Raw genomic sequence first — 18,419 nt, forward strand, 5'->3', positions numbered from 1 at the left:
GCCGTGTCTCTGGCTCAGGGAGTGTTTGAATTATTCAGTCCCAGCTGATGCAGAAAACAGAATTGCTGGTCCCTGCCAGCGGCTGCTTAGAAGCAGGAAAGGTCAGAGCTGTGAATTCGGGAGAATCAGGGGTATGTTTTCTGGGGAAGGAGAGGGATACTTTGCTGGGTTCGCAGGGGCTCTTAATTGTTTTAATTCTCCAGGCACACCAACCTTTTTCTCCCAGGCTTGGAAGTGCACCATTTGGGAATTACGGGGCTGGGTTAACAGTGAGCAACGCTGTCAGTCATTAAGCCTCGGCAAGTCGATCCGTCACCAGGTGGTGCCTGGAAAAAATCTCTCCCCGGGTTATGGAGCTGCATAATTAAGGCCTTTATGGAGGGTTTTTTTTAAAAAAAGATGCATCCACAGTTGGTTACAGTTGGAGAAATGATGGCAGATTAGATACCCTGTTGGTTTGTTCTGGTCTGCTGCTTCTTGCTGCTTCGTGGACTCCAGGTGGAGAGAGTCTGCCTTGCGTTTGCTACTTTTATGATGATGACTTCTGCACTCGCCTGCCTAATTCAACATCCTGGAGAATCTCCAGTGTTTATCCTCTCCCCCACCACCCAACCAAAAGGCGATGGGGTCGAATTAAACTTAAGAAAAGACATTTTTGCTTCCTTGCTGTGATTGCAAAGCAGAAACCTTTGACTATTTTTTTGCGTTTACTTCAGTTGCCACAAAGTTCCTAATGAAAGGGCATTGCTCTGTGTTGGTGCATGTCATAAAAGGAACATAAAGTTCTGTTGAATCATTGTTGTTTAGTCGTTTAGTCGTGTCCGACTCTTTGTGGCCCCATGGACCAGAGCACGCCAGGCACTCCTGTCTTCCACTGCCTCCCGCGGTTTGGTCAAACTCATGTTGGTAGCTTCGAGAACACTGTCCAACCATCTTGTCCTCTTTCGTCCCCTTCTTCTTGTGCCCTCCATCTTTCCCAACATCAGGGTCTTTTCCAGGGAGTCTTCTCTTCTCATGAGGTGGCCAAAGTATTGGAGCCTCAGCTTCACGATCTGTCCTTCCAGTGAGCACTCAGGGCTGATTTCCTTCAGAATGGATCGGTCTGATCTTCTTGCAGTCCATGGGACTCTCAAGAGTCTCCTCCAGCACCATAATTCAAAAGCATCAATTCTTTGGCAATCAGCCTTCTTTATGGTCCTGCTCTCCCTTCCCTACATCACTACTGGGAAAACCATAGCTTTAACTATACGGACCTTTGTTGGCAAGGTGAAGTCTCTGCTTTTTTAGATGCTGTTGAATCATATGATTATAGAATCATAGAATTGTAGAGGTGGTAGTGAGCCTGAGAATCATCTAGTCCAACCCCCTACAAACCATCCCAGACTGGGATCGAACCTGCAACCTTGATGTTATTCCCAAATAACATATTTTCAAGTAAATTGTGCTTAGTTCCAAGTGCCATGATTCCCGCATCGCGCAGACAGAAGAAATGCCCTGGTGCATCTGCAGCAGCCCAACCGGACGCCTTCATCTTCCCCAGCTGCAACAAAACATGTCTCTCCTGTTATCAGTCTTTACAGCCACAGCAGGCACTGTCATTCTCCACACACATTATATAATGATGTTTATGATTTGTAAATTTTGGGTTATATTCTAACTGCTAATAATAATACATTTATCATACTTATTAGCCATGTGTTGCGGCTGTATTTGAGCAGATTATTCTGTATTGCAACACAGGGGTTTTGTTTTTGGAACGTATTGGAGGCAGCAGTTGTCTTGTCTTCAATCCCAGTGGTCTTGTATTCAAATCCTGTCTGCTGGTTGGCCACTGTGATGCTGGACTAGATGAGCCGCTGGCGGTATTATTATTATTATTATTATTATTATTATTATTATTATTATTACAGTGGTACCTCAGGTTAAGTACTTAATTCATTCCAGAGGTCCGTTCTTAACCTGAAACTGTTCTTAACCTGAAGCACCACTTTAGCTAATGGGGCTTCTTGCTGCCGCCGCGCCGCCGGAGCACGATTTCTGTTCTCATCCTGTATTATTATTATTATTATTATTATTATTATTATTATTATTATACCACCCTATACTGTGTAATGCTGGTGGTCAACAAAAGAGGTCTAAAGACTCTCAAGGCAAATCTAAAAAAAAGGTAGTATAAACACCGACAACTGGGAAACACTGGCCTGCGAGCGCTCCAATTGGAGAACAGCCTTTACCAAAGGTGTCGTGGGCTTTGAAGACACTCGAACTCAGGACGCAAGGGAGAAACATGCTAAGAGGAAGGCATGCTTGGCAAACCCTCATTGTGATCAACTCCCACCCGGGAAACCTATGTCCCCACTGTGGAAGGATGTGTGGATCTATAATTGGCCTCCACAGTCACTTACGGACTCCCTGTTAAAACCGTGTTTATGGAAGACAATCTTACTCGGCTATGAGGGATCACCAAAGAAGAAGACCCATAGACCTCAGGGCGGTTCACAGCATAAAATCACAATATAAAAAACACGAAATACATAATAAAACAGCTTTTGGTACTTTCACTGGACCTACCTGCTTCCTCGATTGGCTTGAGGATGGGGTGGATATCAAAGCCCCAGTTCATATTTCTTTCTTTTTTTAAAAACGTTTTCTTGCATTTTTATTCAGACATCAAATCAAACAGTTTTTGAGAATAACTGAAAGGGGGAGCACCTAATTTTGCAGTTTAGTACCCATAAAAGCAAATAAAAATAAGTAGAGATGAAAGCATCCAGCTAAACCTATTCAGAACTGTTTCCCTAACCAAGGCAATATCAATTTGCATCCCTTCGTTCAGCTTCTGGGTTGTTGTTTTTTTGGTTTTTTTTTGCTATTCAGTTTGCTCTTTTCTGCTGCACTACCCTACTGTGAGCTGAGCTCTAACACTTCCCAGCATTCCAGCTCTCTTAAAGTGTTTAAAACCTTCTTCTCTCTTCTTGTTTTTCAACTCCTTGCTCTTAGCAATTCTGGCTGCACAACTTTGCAACTTTTCCTCTTTCAACTCACTTTCCAGCTCAGTTTACATACGTTCTTTTCACCCCTTTGTGAACCTTTTAGTCAATCAGAAGGAGAGCAGATCCATGGATGAGCCCCATTGCCATATTCCTAGGACAAACCTTTTGACTCTCCTGTGCAAAACATCCCCTTGTCCTTTTGACTCGCCTGCAAAACATCTCGAGCAATGCATCGTTCCTTGGTGTGATGGCCTGGGAATCCTATTCAGAGGCTGAACCTGAGGAATCCCAGCCTGCACAGGAGTCCCCGCCTCCAGGGCCAGCTGAGCTGGGGCAGGGGCTTGAACCTGAAGGGCCCTCACCTGTGCTGGATCCTCAGGAGCAGACACCAGCTGAATCCGCTCTGGCTCCGGAGGTGATCAAGGACCCATTGCCTGCAGGTGCTCCTCTCCCAGCCCTGTCAGGGGAAGGTGAGGTTGCCTTGGGTCCAGTGACCCTCCAGCCTCTCCGGAGCTGCAGAGGCTCAGGGCAGAGAGGCGGAGGGTTCTAAGTTCACACAGGAGGAGGGCTCGCCTTAAGGCCAGGTGAGGCGAGTCACCTGTGGGTCGAGACTGCCCTATGCCTCAGAGGAGATAAAGGCCAGTCAGCCCAGTCCCAGGTTGCGGGAGCAACATCGTCGGTAACCTGTTCCTGCCAGCACCCTGTCCTGCTCTTCCAGAGTTCCTGACCACGCCCAGCTCCTTGCCTTGGACCCCACTTCGCCCTTGACGGACAGTGCCCATACCCTTGACCTAGAACCGGACTCAGACCACGCCACACGGTAACCCCCCTTCCCCCCCCCCCGGGACCAGCACACTTTGTACTACAGTGTGGCATAAATATTTGTGACCTAAAGCTTCGCTTCACCAGATGGAGACAGCCAAATAAATAAATAAATAAATAAATAAATAATGCGATAATCTAAGCAAATCCCATGAATATAGAAAGAAATGCATATATCTTCCAAAGTGAAGCCCAAAAGCAATGCGAGAGAGAGGGAGAGAAAAAGGAATGTGTCATGCTATTATGCAAAGCACAAATGAATGCGAGACCTTACTTAATGAATACAAGAGCCTGTTTAAATAAATATAGGATCCAATCAGTGTGGGTGTGACCCGCTCCTGACTGATGATGACTAGTCGTAGCGAAAATGAACAGTTTGTAAATTAAGCACTTGAAAGAGGGCATGTGCTTTCCGTCATAAGCAAGTACGCAGGATGTTACTTCCCTTACTATTTTTCTAGCGAAAGATGTGCCACAACTCACCTTGAATGCCACGCTTGTTCTCTTCCAAGGGCAGTTGTGCCCACCTGAGAGGTGCCGTAACTGAGTTCCAGTGAGTTCCAGCGGTAGAAAAAAGCCTTGCTTACATGGGTGGCTGTCAACAGGAGAATACAATTCTCTATAACTTTCCCAGGGTTGTTTCCCCCATCTCCTCATGTGGTGAAATTCAGAGATAAGCACAGGAAAGGCAGGAATACTTCGAAGTTAGCATTTACCACGATTGGATTTCATTTTCACCAGGTACGGAAAGAGTGGGGGAGAAATGCTGGATAGAATCAGACTGCAAAGGGCTTTAACTGGGGTCGCCACATGTTGACTATTTCCTTATTTGTATTAAAATATTCCTTTTCAGGCTGATAAGTAACACAGCTTGTGTTTATTTATTTGTAATTAATTACATTTATATCTCGCCCCTTTCCTGCAAGGATCTCAAAGTGGCATGCATACATCTCTCTTTCCCCATTTTATCTTCTCAACAACCCTGTAAAGTAGGTTGTTGTTTAGTCGTTTAGTTGTGTCTGACTCTTCGTGACCCCATGGACCAGAGCACGCCAGGCACTCCTGTCTTCCACTGCCTCCCGCAGTTTGGTCAGACTCCTGCTGGTAGCTGCAAGAACACTGTCCAACCATCTCGTCCTCTATTGTCCCCTTCTCCTTGTGCCCTCCATCTTTCCCAACATCAGGGTCTTTTCCAGGGAGTTTTCTCTTCTCATGAGGTGGCCACAGTATTGGAGCCTCAGCTTCAGGACCTGTCCTTCCAGTGAGGACTCAGGGCTGATTTCCTTCAGAATGGATCGGTTTGATCTTCTTGCAGTCCATGGGACTCTCAAGAGTCTCCTCCAGCACCATAATTCAAAAGCATCCATTCTTCGGCGATCAGCCTTCTTTATGGTCCAGCTCTCACTTCCATACATCACTACTGGGAAAACCAGTAGTGATTTATATGGTAAAGTGATGTATGGTAAAGTAGGTAGGTTAGGTTAAATTTAAGCAGGTTACTGCCTGGTCCATGATCACCCCACGAGCTTCAAGGCTGAGTAAGAATTTGAACACTGGTCTCCTGGGTGCTGGTACAACATTCCAACCACTACATCATACTGCCTCTCCCTGATAACAGTCAGATAAAGTACTGTTTAATGTTCTCTTACCAATAATACATCATGTCTTTTCAATCTCTAGCATTACTACCTTTCACAGAATCATAGGATTGTAGGGACAAAGGAACCCCAAGGGTCATCTAGTCCAGATATATAATCTAGGTGCCAAATGGCTCCTTAAACCACGGTTACGGTCGCCAAAACGGAATGCCTAGCTGCCATTTTTGGACCAGATGGCTCAAAAGTCGTATTTTTCAATACGACTTTTGGGTTCCTAAAATTCATTCCAGTTGGGCAGATAAAATACAGTGGTACCTCAGTTTTTGAACATAATCCGTTCCGGAAGAGCGTTCGAGTTCTGAAACGTTCAAAAACTGAAAACTCAACACGGAAGCCTCAATACGGAAAACTCAGTACGAAAAACTCAGTACAGAAAACTCAGTACGGAAGCCGCGTGGCATGTCCGACTTCTGAGGCATGTTCGAAAACCAAAGCATTTACTTCCAGGTTTACAGCGTTCGAAAACCGAAACGTTTGTTAACGGAGACCTTCGGAAACCGAGGTGCCACGGTATAACAAAATTCTACAGGGTGTGTTTCTAGTGTGCGAAAACAGGCAAGATCCAAGGGTTTCCCAGGCATGCATGTCTAGATGGTGGAGACTTCAGGTGCCATCCTGCTGCCCGGGCATCTTCACTTGGTTGCAAGTGGCCAATACCCAGGTGCAAAATGCACCTAGCGAATTTCAAACACTAGTCCAGCACAGCCCCCTGCAATGCAATTCAGTTTATCTGCTTTGTGTATCTGCCTCCCCTCCCTCCCTTGGCCTGGTTGGAGCTCTTGAGACAATTTGACAGGTTTCTTCACAAGCTATGCAAAAGTGAGAGTCCATTGCAAGTACTCAGGGGCGTCTTATCCATAGAGGCTAGTGGCGCGGGGTGCCAAGGCGCCAAGTTCTGGAGGGCTCCAGGGAAGAGGCGGAGGCTGGACGCGGCCATGCCACGCCGAAGTGGCTCCATGCCTGGAGCCTCTGTCTGCCGTGGCCATCGCGGCACGAAGTGGCCAGCTGAGCCGGGAGGTGCCGCGTCCAACCTCTGCCTCTTCCCCGTTACACGAGCCACCCTACAGCCGCTGCCCGCCTCCTCCAGCTCCGCCGGCAGCGCCATCCTCCCTAAAACCTCTGGGAAACGGGGGGGGGGGGAGGCGCTGGAGGGAGCTTTGCACCATGGCGCCAGATATGCTTAAGACAGCCCTGCAAGTACTCACAACAATCTGTGCAAAGGAGGCGTCATTTGTTTGTTTTCCTACCAGCAGAGAAAAAGACTGGTCCTAGTCCAAAGCTTGCTTTGAACACTTATCCTGGGAAGCATAGATGCGAAATTGCTTGCTTCTGCTATAGTGTGGCAGCTAGTCTGAATCTCATCACTGTACAGTGGTACCTCTGGTTACGAACTTAATTCATTCCGGAGGTCCGTTCTTAACCTGAAACTGTTCTTAACCTGAGGTACCACTTTAGCTAATGGGACCTTCCACTGCCGCCACGGCGCAATTTCTGTTCTCATCCTGAGGTAAAGTTCTTAACCCGAGGTACTACTCGTCCGGGTTAGCGGAGTCTGTAACCTGAAGCATTTGTAACCTGAGGTACCACTGTAATTAATTTACTATGTTAGCTTTTCCTAGTAACCCTGGTCCCAGATGTTTGGGGCTGCATCTCATCGGGTTATGGGGTCCACTCACTCTAGCATCCAGCCCACTCTAAATTTGATTTCTTTCTGCCGCCGCTGCCAAAACCAAAACCAGTGGGGTCTCGGAGGACTTGAAAAATTTGCCCAGAGGCTGGATTGAGCCCCCGCGTCACCCCTGCCCTAGACCCTCCCATCTGGGGGACACGGGGAGGAAAAACCCCAGGATCACAGATAATGCTTTTCAAATCATACACTTCCCTCTTTTTGTAAATAGCAGCTCTAGAGGGATACAAATTGCTTTTCTCACCCTCTCCCTGAACGCAGCATGGAGCTCCACAGCTCTGAAACTTTGGCAAAGTTAGTGTGTGTGTTTCTAACTCTGCCTGTGTTTAAATTGTAAAGGAGGCCAGCTGCAGCCCCTCAGATTTAGGCAGCCCTCTGCCGCCACCCCCCACCACACATTTCTGCAATCCATTCAACACATTTCAACAAGTAAGGGGTTCTCGGTTCCCAGGTGTGATTTTTTTGCTAGAATACCTTTTTTTAAAAAAAGAAAAAGAAAACACCAAACATGGCTCATCTTACCTTTGTGCGTATTTTAGAATCTCACCTTGCTCCTTTCCTTCACACTTTGGGGATTTCATTCAGTTTGAAATAGTGTGGAAGAAACGGCTTTAACTAACTTTATTTCTTTGGTTAAACTATGTGCCTACTTGTAAAAGTAAAAGGTAAAGGACCCCTGGGCGGCTAAGTCCCGTCAAAGGCAACTATGGGTTTGTGGCGCTCATCTCGCTTTCAGGCCAAGGGAGCCGGTTTGTCCACAACCAGCTTTCCAGGTCATGTGGCCAGCATGACTAAACTGCTACTGGCGCATGGAGGACCGTGACAAGTGCCAGAGCGCACGGAAACGCCGTTTACCTTCCTGCCACAGCGGTACCTATTTATCTACTTGCACTGGTGTGCTTTCGAACTGTTAGGTTGGCAGGAGCTGGGACAGAGCAACGGGAGCTCACTCCGTTGCAGGGATTCAAACCACTGACATTCTGATCACCAAGCCGAAGAGGCTCATTGGTTTAGATCACAACACCACCCTATGTGCCTACTTGTGCAAGCATCATCCCTGATGTTTGGCCATGTTGCCTGGGACCAATAGGAGTTGGGAGTCTATAAGCCCATTTCATGCGATGTGGGTGGTGCTGTGGGTTAAACCACAGAGCCCAGGGCTTGCCGATCAGAAGGTTGGCGGTTTGAATCCCCGTGACGGGGTGAGCTCCCGTTGCTCAGTCCCTGCTCCTGCCAACCTAGCAGTTCGAAAGCACATCAAGTGCAAGTAGATAAATAGGTACCGCTCCGGCGGGAAGGTAAATGGCGTTTCCGTGTGCTGCTCTGGTTCACCAGAAGCGGCTTAGTCATGCTGGCTACATGACCCAGAAGCTGTACGCCGGCTCCCTCGGCAAATAAAGCGAGATGAGTGCCACAACCCCAGAGTCGACCGCGACTGGACCTAACGGTCAGGGGTCCCTTTACCTTTATGCCCATTTCATATGCACTACTGACTGAGCTATCCCAGCTGGAATGTGGCTCTCAGGCTGGAGAAAAGGTCCTCCGTGCTTGATGAAGATGCTAAACATCGTGCGTAGAATTTTGAGAAGCAAATGGTTTCTCTCTGCACTGCTTGTAACTTTACGCATTTCTACATGGAAAGAATGCATCTTGTTTACCCCTAAACTGAGTCCCTTTCAGCAAAGTGCATCTTAGCAACTGCTTTCATTTACCATTTCCAGGTGTGTTTCTCTCTCTCTCTCCCTCTCTCTCTCTCTCTCACGCCTTTCAGCCTCAGATATTTTTACACATCCTCTGAAGGCTTCTTGGAACAAGGTGTCAAAGGGTTGGCATGCAGTTGTCAGCAGGTTATTTGTTCCACTGGGGGGGGGTGCGTCCTTGAAAGTGGGAGGGAGACAAGAGAGGGAGAGAAAGAGGGGAGAGGGTGGAAGGAATGAAAGAGGAGAAGGAGGGGAATACCAGAATTGAGTGGACCAAGGCCCAAAACTGCACGGGATGAGGAGGGAGTGGTTGTAAATTCTGGGGTGCATGTTGTTCATGTCTATGCCCTTTCTATACCAAGGTTTCCCAAACTTAGCTCTCCAGCTCTTGTTGGACTACAACTCCCATTAGCAGAACCAGTGGTCAGAGATGATAGGAATTGTAGTCCAAAAACAGTGGGTGACCCAAACCTTGTTCTATGCAGTAAAAATGACCAGTGTGGACATTATAGCTTCAATACTAAGCCAGTTTCTTTGCTCCCCACAACTTAGAATCCAGCCTGATGGGAAGCATGGGAAAAGCTATTGGACCCATTGTCCATCTAACTTAGTATTGTCTACACCGACTGGCAGCAGCTCCCCAGGGTTTTAGGCAGGGGAAACTCCCTGCCCTACCTAGCAATGCTAGGAATTGAACCCGAGACTTTCTGCACGCAAAGCAAATTCCCCCGCCACTGTGCTGCAGTTCCTCTCCCAATGAAGAGTTCTGTCGGACCCTAAAGCTTGCTCATGCTTAGTGACATTTTGGCTGCCCAAAATAAAAGGACCTGAGCATCTTAAAACAAGGAGTTCCGCCCTTAGCCATTCATACTAATGAAACCTCCCTCTTCCTCTGCTTAGTTTGTTTGGTGGATTTCCCTCCAGGAAGGAAAAAAAGCTCATTTATTGCCCCGTGCAGAAGATTGGCATATACCCTTCCGGGAGATGGCATCATTGTCCCTGCTGCGAAAAATGTTGCTGCGCTTTGTCCCTGCATCCACTGCAAGGATGCCTGGTAGCCATTTTTCCTTCCCCTTGCTCTGCTTCATTGACTGCTGCTTGCAATATAATGTTGATTCTGACCAAGGGACTTTGAATCTGAAAGGCGGCAAGAAATTGTCTATACACTCCTAATTTTCATTGTGTGAGACCAGTGGATCCAAGAGGCCAAGTTGGCAGCAGCACTCGGATTCCAGCTGAGGATTTCAGGAGCTTGGAAGGGCCTCTTTTCCAGCCTTAAAGGTAAAGGGACCCCTGACCGTTAGGTCCAGTCGTGGCCGACTCTGGGGTTGCGGCGCTCATCTCGCTTTATTGGCCGAGGGAGCCTGCGTACAGCTTCCGGGTCATGTGTCCAGCATGACTAAACCGCTTTTGGTGAACCAGAGCAGCGCACGGAGACGCCGTTTACCTTCCCGCCGGAGTGGTACCTATTTATCTACTTTCACTTTGACATGCTTTTGAACTGCTAGGTGGGCAGGAGCTCAGACAGAGTAACAGGAGCTCACCCTGTTGCGGGGATTCGAACCGCTGACCTTCTGATCGGCAATCCCTAGGCTCTGTGGTTTAGACCACAGTGCCACCCACGTCCAGCCTTACCCAGCTAGTATTGCCATTCATTGTCCTTCCTGCCAGGTCTCCATAGGCTTCTGAATGGCAAACTCTGCTTCTGTTTCCCTGAAACAGCCTAGCAGGCCAAAGTTGGCCCATGGGCAGGTCGTTCCCCACCCCTGATGTCATGGACTGGCTGGACACAGAGGAGTGGTGGGAGGAACCAGCAGGGAAACCCCCAAGGGAAGAAGGCTCAGAGCCCAGGGATTGGTGGTGGGACAACGAGGGAGAAGGGGGAGAAGCCTGGGAAGAGGAGGTGGTGTCGGAAGCTGAAGGGGTAACAGGGTTTAATGAGGAGGGAGAGTTCGTGCCAGAGAGAAGCAGAGGCAGCAGGGTGGGGGGAGGAGGCCAAGAGGCAGAGATGAATCAGGCTGGTGAAGAAGCCAAGGTGTCTCCCCCTCCTGCTGTGACAAGCTTCCCTGCTGCCTGGTCCCCACAGGACCAGGAGAGGTATGAAGCGTGGGGAGCAGAGGGAGACACGGGCGCAGTCTCAGATTTCTTGGGAAGGACCTGAGGGAGGAGGAGATTTAGGCTGCTGTGGGAATTCTGGGACCTTCAGCCTCCACAACTGCCTCATAGGGTCAAGACCTACCAAAGAAGAGTTGCTGTGCTCATTAGGCCAGGCACCCCTGAGCAGACCCCCTATTTCTTCCAATAAAGAGTTCTCTTCACTTACTCTGTGTGATTTATTGCTGGCTCACTCCTGACACCTGAGATAGAAAATGATTCTTTGTATATAGCACATGTAGCTATATACCCTAATTCCGTAGGCTGACCTGAACCAGCCCAGTAGTTAACAGCAGAACTCCATTTATTTGGGATGCAAAGAGAATTTTGGAGTGGGGTGGGGCCACTGTGAGTTTCCGGGGCTCCAGAAAACCTTATTCAGGCAGTGGGGAGATTAGGAACCCTGCATTCTAACCAGTGCGGAAAGGTACGTCTGTAAGTGGGAGAACAGACCATGGGTAAGGTTACATCGCTGGGACGTGGGTGGTGCTGTGGGTTCAACCACAGAGCCTAGGACTTGCCGATCAGAAGGTCTGCAGTTCGAATCCCCGCCACGGGGTGAGCTCCTGTTGCTCAGTCCCAGCTCCTGCCCACCTAGTAGTTCGAAAGCACGCCAGTGCAAGTAGATAAATAGGTACTGCTCCGGCGGGAAGGTAAATGGCGTTTCTGTGCGCTGCTCTGGTTCGCCAGAAGCGGCTTAGTTCTGCTGACCACATGGCCCAGAAGCTGTACGCCGGCTCCCTCAGCCAATGAAGTGAGATGAGCGCCGCAACCCCAGAGTCGGTCACGACTGGACCTCATGGTCAGGGGTCCCTTTACCTTTACCTAAGGTTACATCGTCGCCAATGGTAAACAAAGCAGCAGAACGACATTGGTGGCGTTTGGCTTTGTCAGCATTGCATGGATGTGATATATGTGGCCACGGGGCGAGACCAAATCTCTCTCTCTCTTGTACAGATGGAGTTATAGTTGCACTTTGGTCTTCGGGGGACGGGGGTCTGAATTACACGCAGCACCTTTTAACATGGGAGGGCTTGGGGCTTCATTCATCTGCTTGCTCCGAAACTTCGGGGCCTCACGGATGGGGCCGCAGCACAAGCTGTGATCAAAACCCTACTGACAAAGAGAGAGAAGGGGGTGGGGTGGGGAGCGATGTGCAATTTCGACAATGTACAAGGCAAGCTCGACATAAACCAGGGAGGGGATTTCACGCCAGCCCCCCTGCCATCGTGACATGGTCCAGCGACCAAATGCAAGGAAGGGAGGAAGCGAGGGAGGAGAAATGGGCTTTTAGTTCTCTGAACCTTAGCAAATCTTTTTTTCTGGGTGGGTGCGGGGGAGGCAATGCTGAACAGATAAAACCCTTTGCCGGTTCCTCGCCCCCCCCCCCCGCGCCCTGACCCTCCCCGCATGCCTTTTGGAAAGAGATACTGTGCAGTCGCCGTATGGTTTTGGTTACGCCAGCCCGTAACTTTTATACAACATGTTAGAAAGTATTATAAAGTTTTATTTTTGTTGTTTTTGCAGAGTCTGGCACAAATTTCTCGGGGCGATTTGTTTTCTTTGCAGTTAACGGAAAGTGCGCGGTCGCTCCCCAGGATTACGCTACTTTCTGCCTCCCGTTCCCAGGGCGTTTGTAAAATAATAATAATAATAAAAGGGCAGTTTTAGTGATGTTCCCGGGAATTTTGGGAAGGCCTTCTTGGAGTGGTGCTGTGCTCAGAACTTGGTTCTCCTTCCTGTAGGCATCTCTGGTTTGTTGCCGTGGGAACAGGTTGCTGGTCCAGTGATCTCTGGTCTCTCCTGCGGTGGTTGTTGGTTGTTCTCTGATGAAAATAGGGACATTAATAATAATAATAATAATAATAATAATAATAATAATAATAATACCCCTTTGATCTGACTGGGTTGCCCCAGCCACTCTGGCTGGCCTACAACATATAGAAAAACATAATAAAACATTAACCTTTAAAAAAAAAAAAACCCTTCCCTACACAGTGCAGCATTCAGATGTGTTCTAAAGGTTGTAGAGTTACTTATCCCCTTGGCTCAGGGGGTCACATAACTCCATACACTTCACTGATGAAAATAGGGGTGTCCTAAGGGGAAGCGGTGCTGGAGGAGATTCTTGACAGTCCCATAGACTGCAAGAAGATCAAAGCGATCCATTCTTAAGGAAATCAGCCCTGAGTGCTCACTGGAAGGACAGATCCTGAAGCTGAGGCTCCAATACTTTGGCCACCTCATGAGAAGAGAAGACTCCCTGGAAAAGACCCTGATGTTGGAAAAGATGGAGGGCACAAGGAGAAGGGGACGACAGAGGACGAGATGGTTGGACAGTGTTCTCCAAGCTACCAGCTTGGGCCGCATCCAGCCCCCGGGCCTTAATTTGCCTACCCCTGATTTAGTGGGAAGCTATCAATTGCAACAACGGGAACCTTTTTATCTTTAAACTAAGCCAAATTGCAGCCTAGAATGGGAAGGATGGATTTCATGCAGATATGCACCCACTCAAAAGGTTGGAAACAGTTCAAAAATCGCTATAGGGTGTGCAGCGAAGTGTTCAGTTATGGACTGCTAGGTGCTTCTGACAACCAGACTAAAACATGTGCATGGTGTTTGGGGCAGGTTTTGCAGCCAAATTGCCATGTTCTGTTGAGGCTAGTTTTGGGGTTTCCAAGATCCCAGGGTGGCCACAGATCGTCAGAGGGCACCCACGCAGGCACACAAATAAACACGTGTACACACACAGGTGTAGATTTCCTGCGTTACAGGGGGTTGGTCTAGATGACCCTTGGGATCCCTTCAACTCTTATGACTCTATGATTCCTGTAGCGTCTACAAGACCCTCAGATGTAATTTGCTGCACAAATCCTGCCTTTCAGGCAGCAGTGAGATATGAATGAAGGGAACCCCCCCCAATAAAGGACACACTTAAAAAATAAATATATAGTAATAATAACAATATTTTACTGTATTTTTGGTTTCTATGGAAGCCGCCCAGAGTGGCTGGGGAGGCCCAGCCAGATGGGCGGGGTATAAATAATAAATTATTATTATTATTATTATTATTAACAATGGGCAATAGGAAGAATTACTTCCTGCTCCAGAAGATTTAAGTTGTTTCCCATTTATTTATTTATTTATTTTAAAAATCAAACTTTTACATTCGCATCAAACTCATTAATAACAAACAAACCATTCCTAGTACATAACATGCTATATATGTATACACAAACCAAAACAAAATAGGAGCATCTAGCTTTCAGTGATGATAAATTATGATAATAAGTATAAAGTTTTAAAAGGTGGGAAGTGGAGGCAAAATTTTCAGATTAGAGTAGAATAGGAAAATCCAGTTTCTAAAATTAATAATAAACTCACCTTCTCCTAAACTTCTAAAAAATAAAAATGTTATAACTAACCTGGCCCTCTCCCTCTTCATCTATGTTCTGATAGTGTTTAAAGGCTTTCCTTCTAAAAAACAAACCTTTGATTCTCCTGCTGATTACTTTTATAAATGGTTAGCCCTGGTTCTGAGGGCTTCATTTTTTTAATGCTGCATTTTAGCCTGCAAGCGGTGATGATCCAGTTGTTTTAAAAAATGAGTTTTTTTGTGTGAATTTTTTGTGTGTGTTTGGTTTTACTTTGTGGGATACTTTCAACCTCAGAGAATTAGCAGGATGGGTTCTGTGCCCAACTCTATTGAGGATTTGTTTGTGGAGAGGTCATATGACAGTGATTTGAACGTGGGGTGTTTATGCACCTTCCTGTTAATTATTACACCACCCTACCCTTTTCAGTACATTTCCCCCATCAGTTTCCAAATATAATTTTTTTTTCCAAAATAAAAAAACCTGGATTTATTGCGCCAGGGAGACAAGAGTGCTTTAATCCACTTTAACTGCAATAAAACCTATTATCCCATTTTGTGCATGCAAAAAAATACTGACAGGAAACCTTCTTCTCTGCCAGAGGCCCCCGGTTGGGTGGCAAATTTTATATTTTCTGGGTCCAGCGTGGCGGCTGTGTGTGTAAATGAAACCATGGCTGACAGAGTTACGTGTCGGCCACACCTGTATGCTACGGAAATAACAAAGATTTGTTGAGCTCCCTTTCTTTCCAATCCTCTGCCGTGTATTGCAGAAACATTGGGAGCTGCCATACACTGAGCCAGGGACGCGGTTGGCACTGTGGGTTAAACCACAGAGCCTAGGACTTGCCGATCGGAAGGTTGGCAGTTTGATTCCCTGCGACGGGGTGATCTCCCGTTGCTCGGTCCCTGCTCCTGCCAACCTAGCAGTTCAAAAGCACGTCAAAGTGCAAGTAGATAAATAGGTACCGCTCCGGCAGGAAGGTAAACGGTGTTTCCGTGCGCTGCTCTGGTTCCCCAGAAGCGGCTTAGTCATACTGGCCACATGACCCGGAAGCTGAACACCGGCTTCCTCGGCCAATGAAGCAAGATGAGCGCCACAACCCCAGAGTTGTCCACGACTGGACCTAATGGTCAGGGGTCCCTTAACCTTTATACACTGAGCCAGAGAATTGGTCCATTTGGCTGAGCATCATTGGCACTGACTGGCAGCAGCTCTGCAAGATCCCAGGCAGGCAGGATTCCCAGTCCTATAGCTGGACGTTTTTTGGGGGGGATGAACCCAGGACCTCGCCCCCCCCCCCATGGATGCTCTACCTGTTGAGCTGCAGCCCTTTCCAGCTGTGCCACTGGGGCAAGCCCCTTCCTTCCTTCACTTCTGGCAAGGAGAAGGACCCCCTCATCAAATGATACCCAACGAAGCATCTCTCCACCCCTAGCGTTCCGCACTCCAAAGCACCCTCTCTCTTGATGTTCGATTGACTTTTGCTCCTTATCTGTTACGGCTCAGTTTCATCATGCAATCGCCTGCTGGTGCAACCTTCCGTCTCCTCCTCGGAGGGCATGATCACTGGGCTTAGAAATCGCAGCGATGCATGATTAAATCCAGCCTCAATACTCTTGGATTCCCTCTCCAGCTGGCTGTTTAAAATGACAAGAACCTTTCTCCCCACCCCCAAAGTCATATACAACAGGAAACTCAAGAGCTTTCTAACCAATGTCTGAAAACGGCAGGATTTCCCTTGTTATTTAATACCTGCTTAATCAAGACTACACCTGAATGCCTTGTGCATCTCTGTGCATTTATTCAGAGGTCATCTCCACCAGTGGATTGAATGGGATCTTCTCCTTCGCAAGGGGGCAGCCCAAATTGTGCTCAGTATACAGTATTTGCAAATGGTGATTCCTCGCATAGGCTTTGCTAAGAAGTTATCTGCGTCTCTGTGCATGGTTTTTTTGTGTGTGTTTGTTTGATGTATCTTTGTCCCACCCCCCCCCTTGTTGTCCTGGTGTTTTCCTTCCTTCTTCTGTTTTCCTTTTTTGGGTTGCAATTTTCAGTTATTTATTTTCTGTCTGTGTTTGTGTTTTGTGTTTAACAGGTCCTCCCTTGCATTGTTCATCTGCTTCATCAACCCCTATTGAGCAAACCCCCTCCCCTCCCCCCTCCCCGCCAGCCAATGAGAGCCAGAGGAGGTTGCTAGGCAATGGGGTGGCCCAGCCAACTCAGGACTCTGACTCTGAAGAAGAGTTTGTCCCCAATTCATTCTTAGTTAAAAGTGGCTCTGGGAATCTCTCCCTCCCTTCTATTGGTGAGTTCATTCTATCTACCTACTTAACTGTGTTACTGCTTTAAATATATACAGTATATATATATGTATGTATTTGTTGGTTATTTTGTATTTGAAATGTTTTGGAACTCATTTTAGCGAGATGCATTGCCAAGCGTGCATTACAATTGGGAACAATCTGCTTCTTTTGTTGCATCTTGCTGTTCGAAGTTTTGCAAATGGATTTTGTGTGTGTGTGTTGTTGTTTTTTTTGCAAGAGAGGAGGGTTGCGTGGGCGGGCTTGCTTTGCATCGCAGCTCAACTCTGCAACTCTTGCTGATTTTGGACCCCCCCCCCCATGGCTGAATGGTTAGGGGGGTGGTTCGGCCTGGCCTGATCTCAAGTTGCATTTTTAGAGCTGCAGAAAGAATGTGTGGGTTGGAGTAAATTCCACCAGGCGTGCATTTGATGGAGATTTTGCAGTCAGGGTGGCAAAAACATTTGTCCTGCGTTACAGATTTCACTGACTTAATGTTCAGCCCACCTCTCTCCCGGCAGTCTCCTCTGCAAGATTATTTGGGTTGCTTGTGTGTTTAAATATAACGAACTGGACCATTCGGTTAAATCTCATGCATTCTGTTTTGAATTTTATGTGGCTGTTGTTTTTTCCCCTGCTGAATTTTGGAGTCTCTGTTTCTGAATGAAAAATTAAAATGATACAGTATATCAGTATTGGGAGAGTCAAAGAAACCTTGGATCTTTTCACAACTTCAATCAAATCCTTAGATTTTGTTCCAGGGAAACGTGTCAACCGCATTTGTGTTTGTCCATGTGCTGTTTATTTTTGTGACCCATTTTAGAAAATCAGGTGATATGTATGCTTTTCAGAAATACTGGTGGTGGTGTTTTTCTCCCCAGTCCGATTGGGTCTTAACAGGTCAGGAGAGAGTGTCTTTTGACTTCAGAAACTGCAGGAGCTTTTTTTAAAAAAGGGTGTGTGTGTGTGTGTGTGTGTGTGTGTGTGTGTTGTTTTTGCAGCTTCTGGCTTAGACAGCTGCTAGGAGTACCTTGTGAATTTGGAGGCTGTAAAAATAGCCACTTGTTCTACACATGTCGTGTTTTTTTGCAAAAAGTGAGTTGTTTGCATTATTAGTGCATGGACGCTACTTTGAGTAAAATATTGGATTTGGTTGGGGAGAGGGAAAAAGAAATTCTTGGAGTTTGCAGGTTATATTAAGGTTATATTAGGCACAGCCAGCTTGCTTTTACACTTGGTTCCCAATCCCAAATGTTCCATCTTTCATTCCATATCTGTTATTCTGGTTTCATCCACCTTTGCCCACCTGGTACCTGAATCTGTGATATGTTTCAGTGCACAGAGAATTCTGAAGTTCTACAGAATTATTATTTTTTAATATGATTGGTGCAGTAGTCCCAAAGTGGACAGGGCCAAATCTCTGAAATGAGTATTCGCTTAATTAATACCTCGGCTGTGTTCCCGCCTCCAGTCAATGCAATTAAGAGCCTCTGCAAATACATATGTCAACAGTTTTGTTTTAGGGGGTGGTTATTGGTACATTTGCCAACTCTTGAAATTAAAAAGTTTCTGGGCCGAGCGGGGAAAAACATCTAAGTTGCACAGCTATTACATGTGCTTACAAGTCCCCAGCCACCAAGCAATAGCATCATATCAGGTCTCCGCAGATCATGGCACAATCTAAGCTAGACAACTGCACCATAAAAGCAAGAAGAGGACTTCATGTGT

The 18,419-nt window shown here is 47.1% G+C and overlaps 1 protein-coding gene across 14 annotated transcripts in view; it reads left to right on the plus strand.

The window, feature by feature from the left end:
• TENM4 (teneurin transmembrane protein 4) overlaps positions 1 to 18,419 on the plus strand; it is a 645,582-nt gene that overhangs the window by 339,936 nt on the left and 287,227 nt on the right. For 12 of the 14 annotated variants that reach the window (XM_083609383.1, XM_083609392.1, XM_083609393.1 and 9 more), the window contains one exon: positions 16,487 to 16,696. The exons of the other annotated variants lie outside the window; for them this stretch is intronic. In XM_083609383.1, coding sequence (XP_083465509.1) covers positions 16,487 to 16,696 — 210 coding nt within the window. The remainder of the gene's footprint in view (positions 1 to 16,486; positions 16,697 to 18,419) is intronic. 14 annotated transcript variants of the gene reach the window in all.

Source organism: Podarcis filfolensis, assembly GCF_964270895.1.
Source record: "Podarcis filfolensis genome assembly, chromosome: 4".
Taxonomy (NCBI): Eukaryota; Metazoa; Chordata; class Lepidosauria; order Squamata; family Lacertidae; genus Podarcis; species Podarcis filfolensis.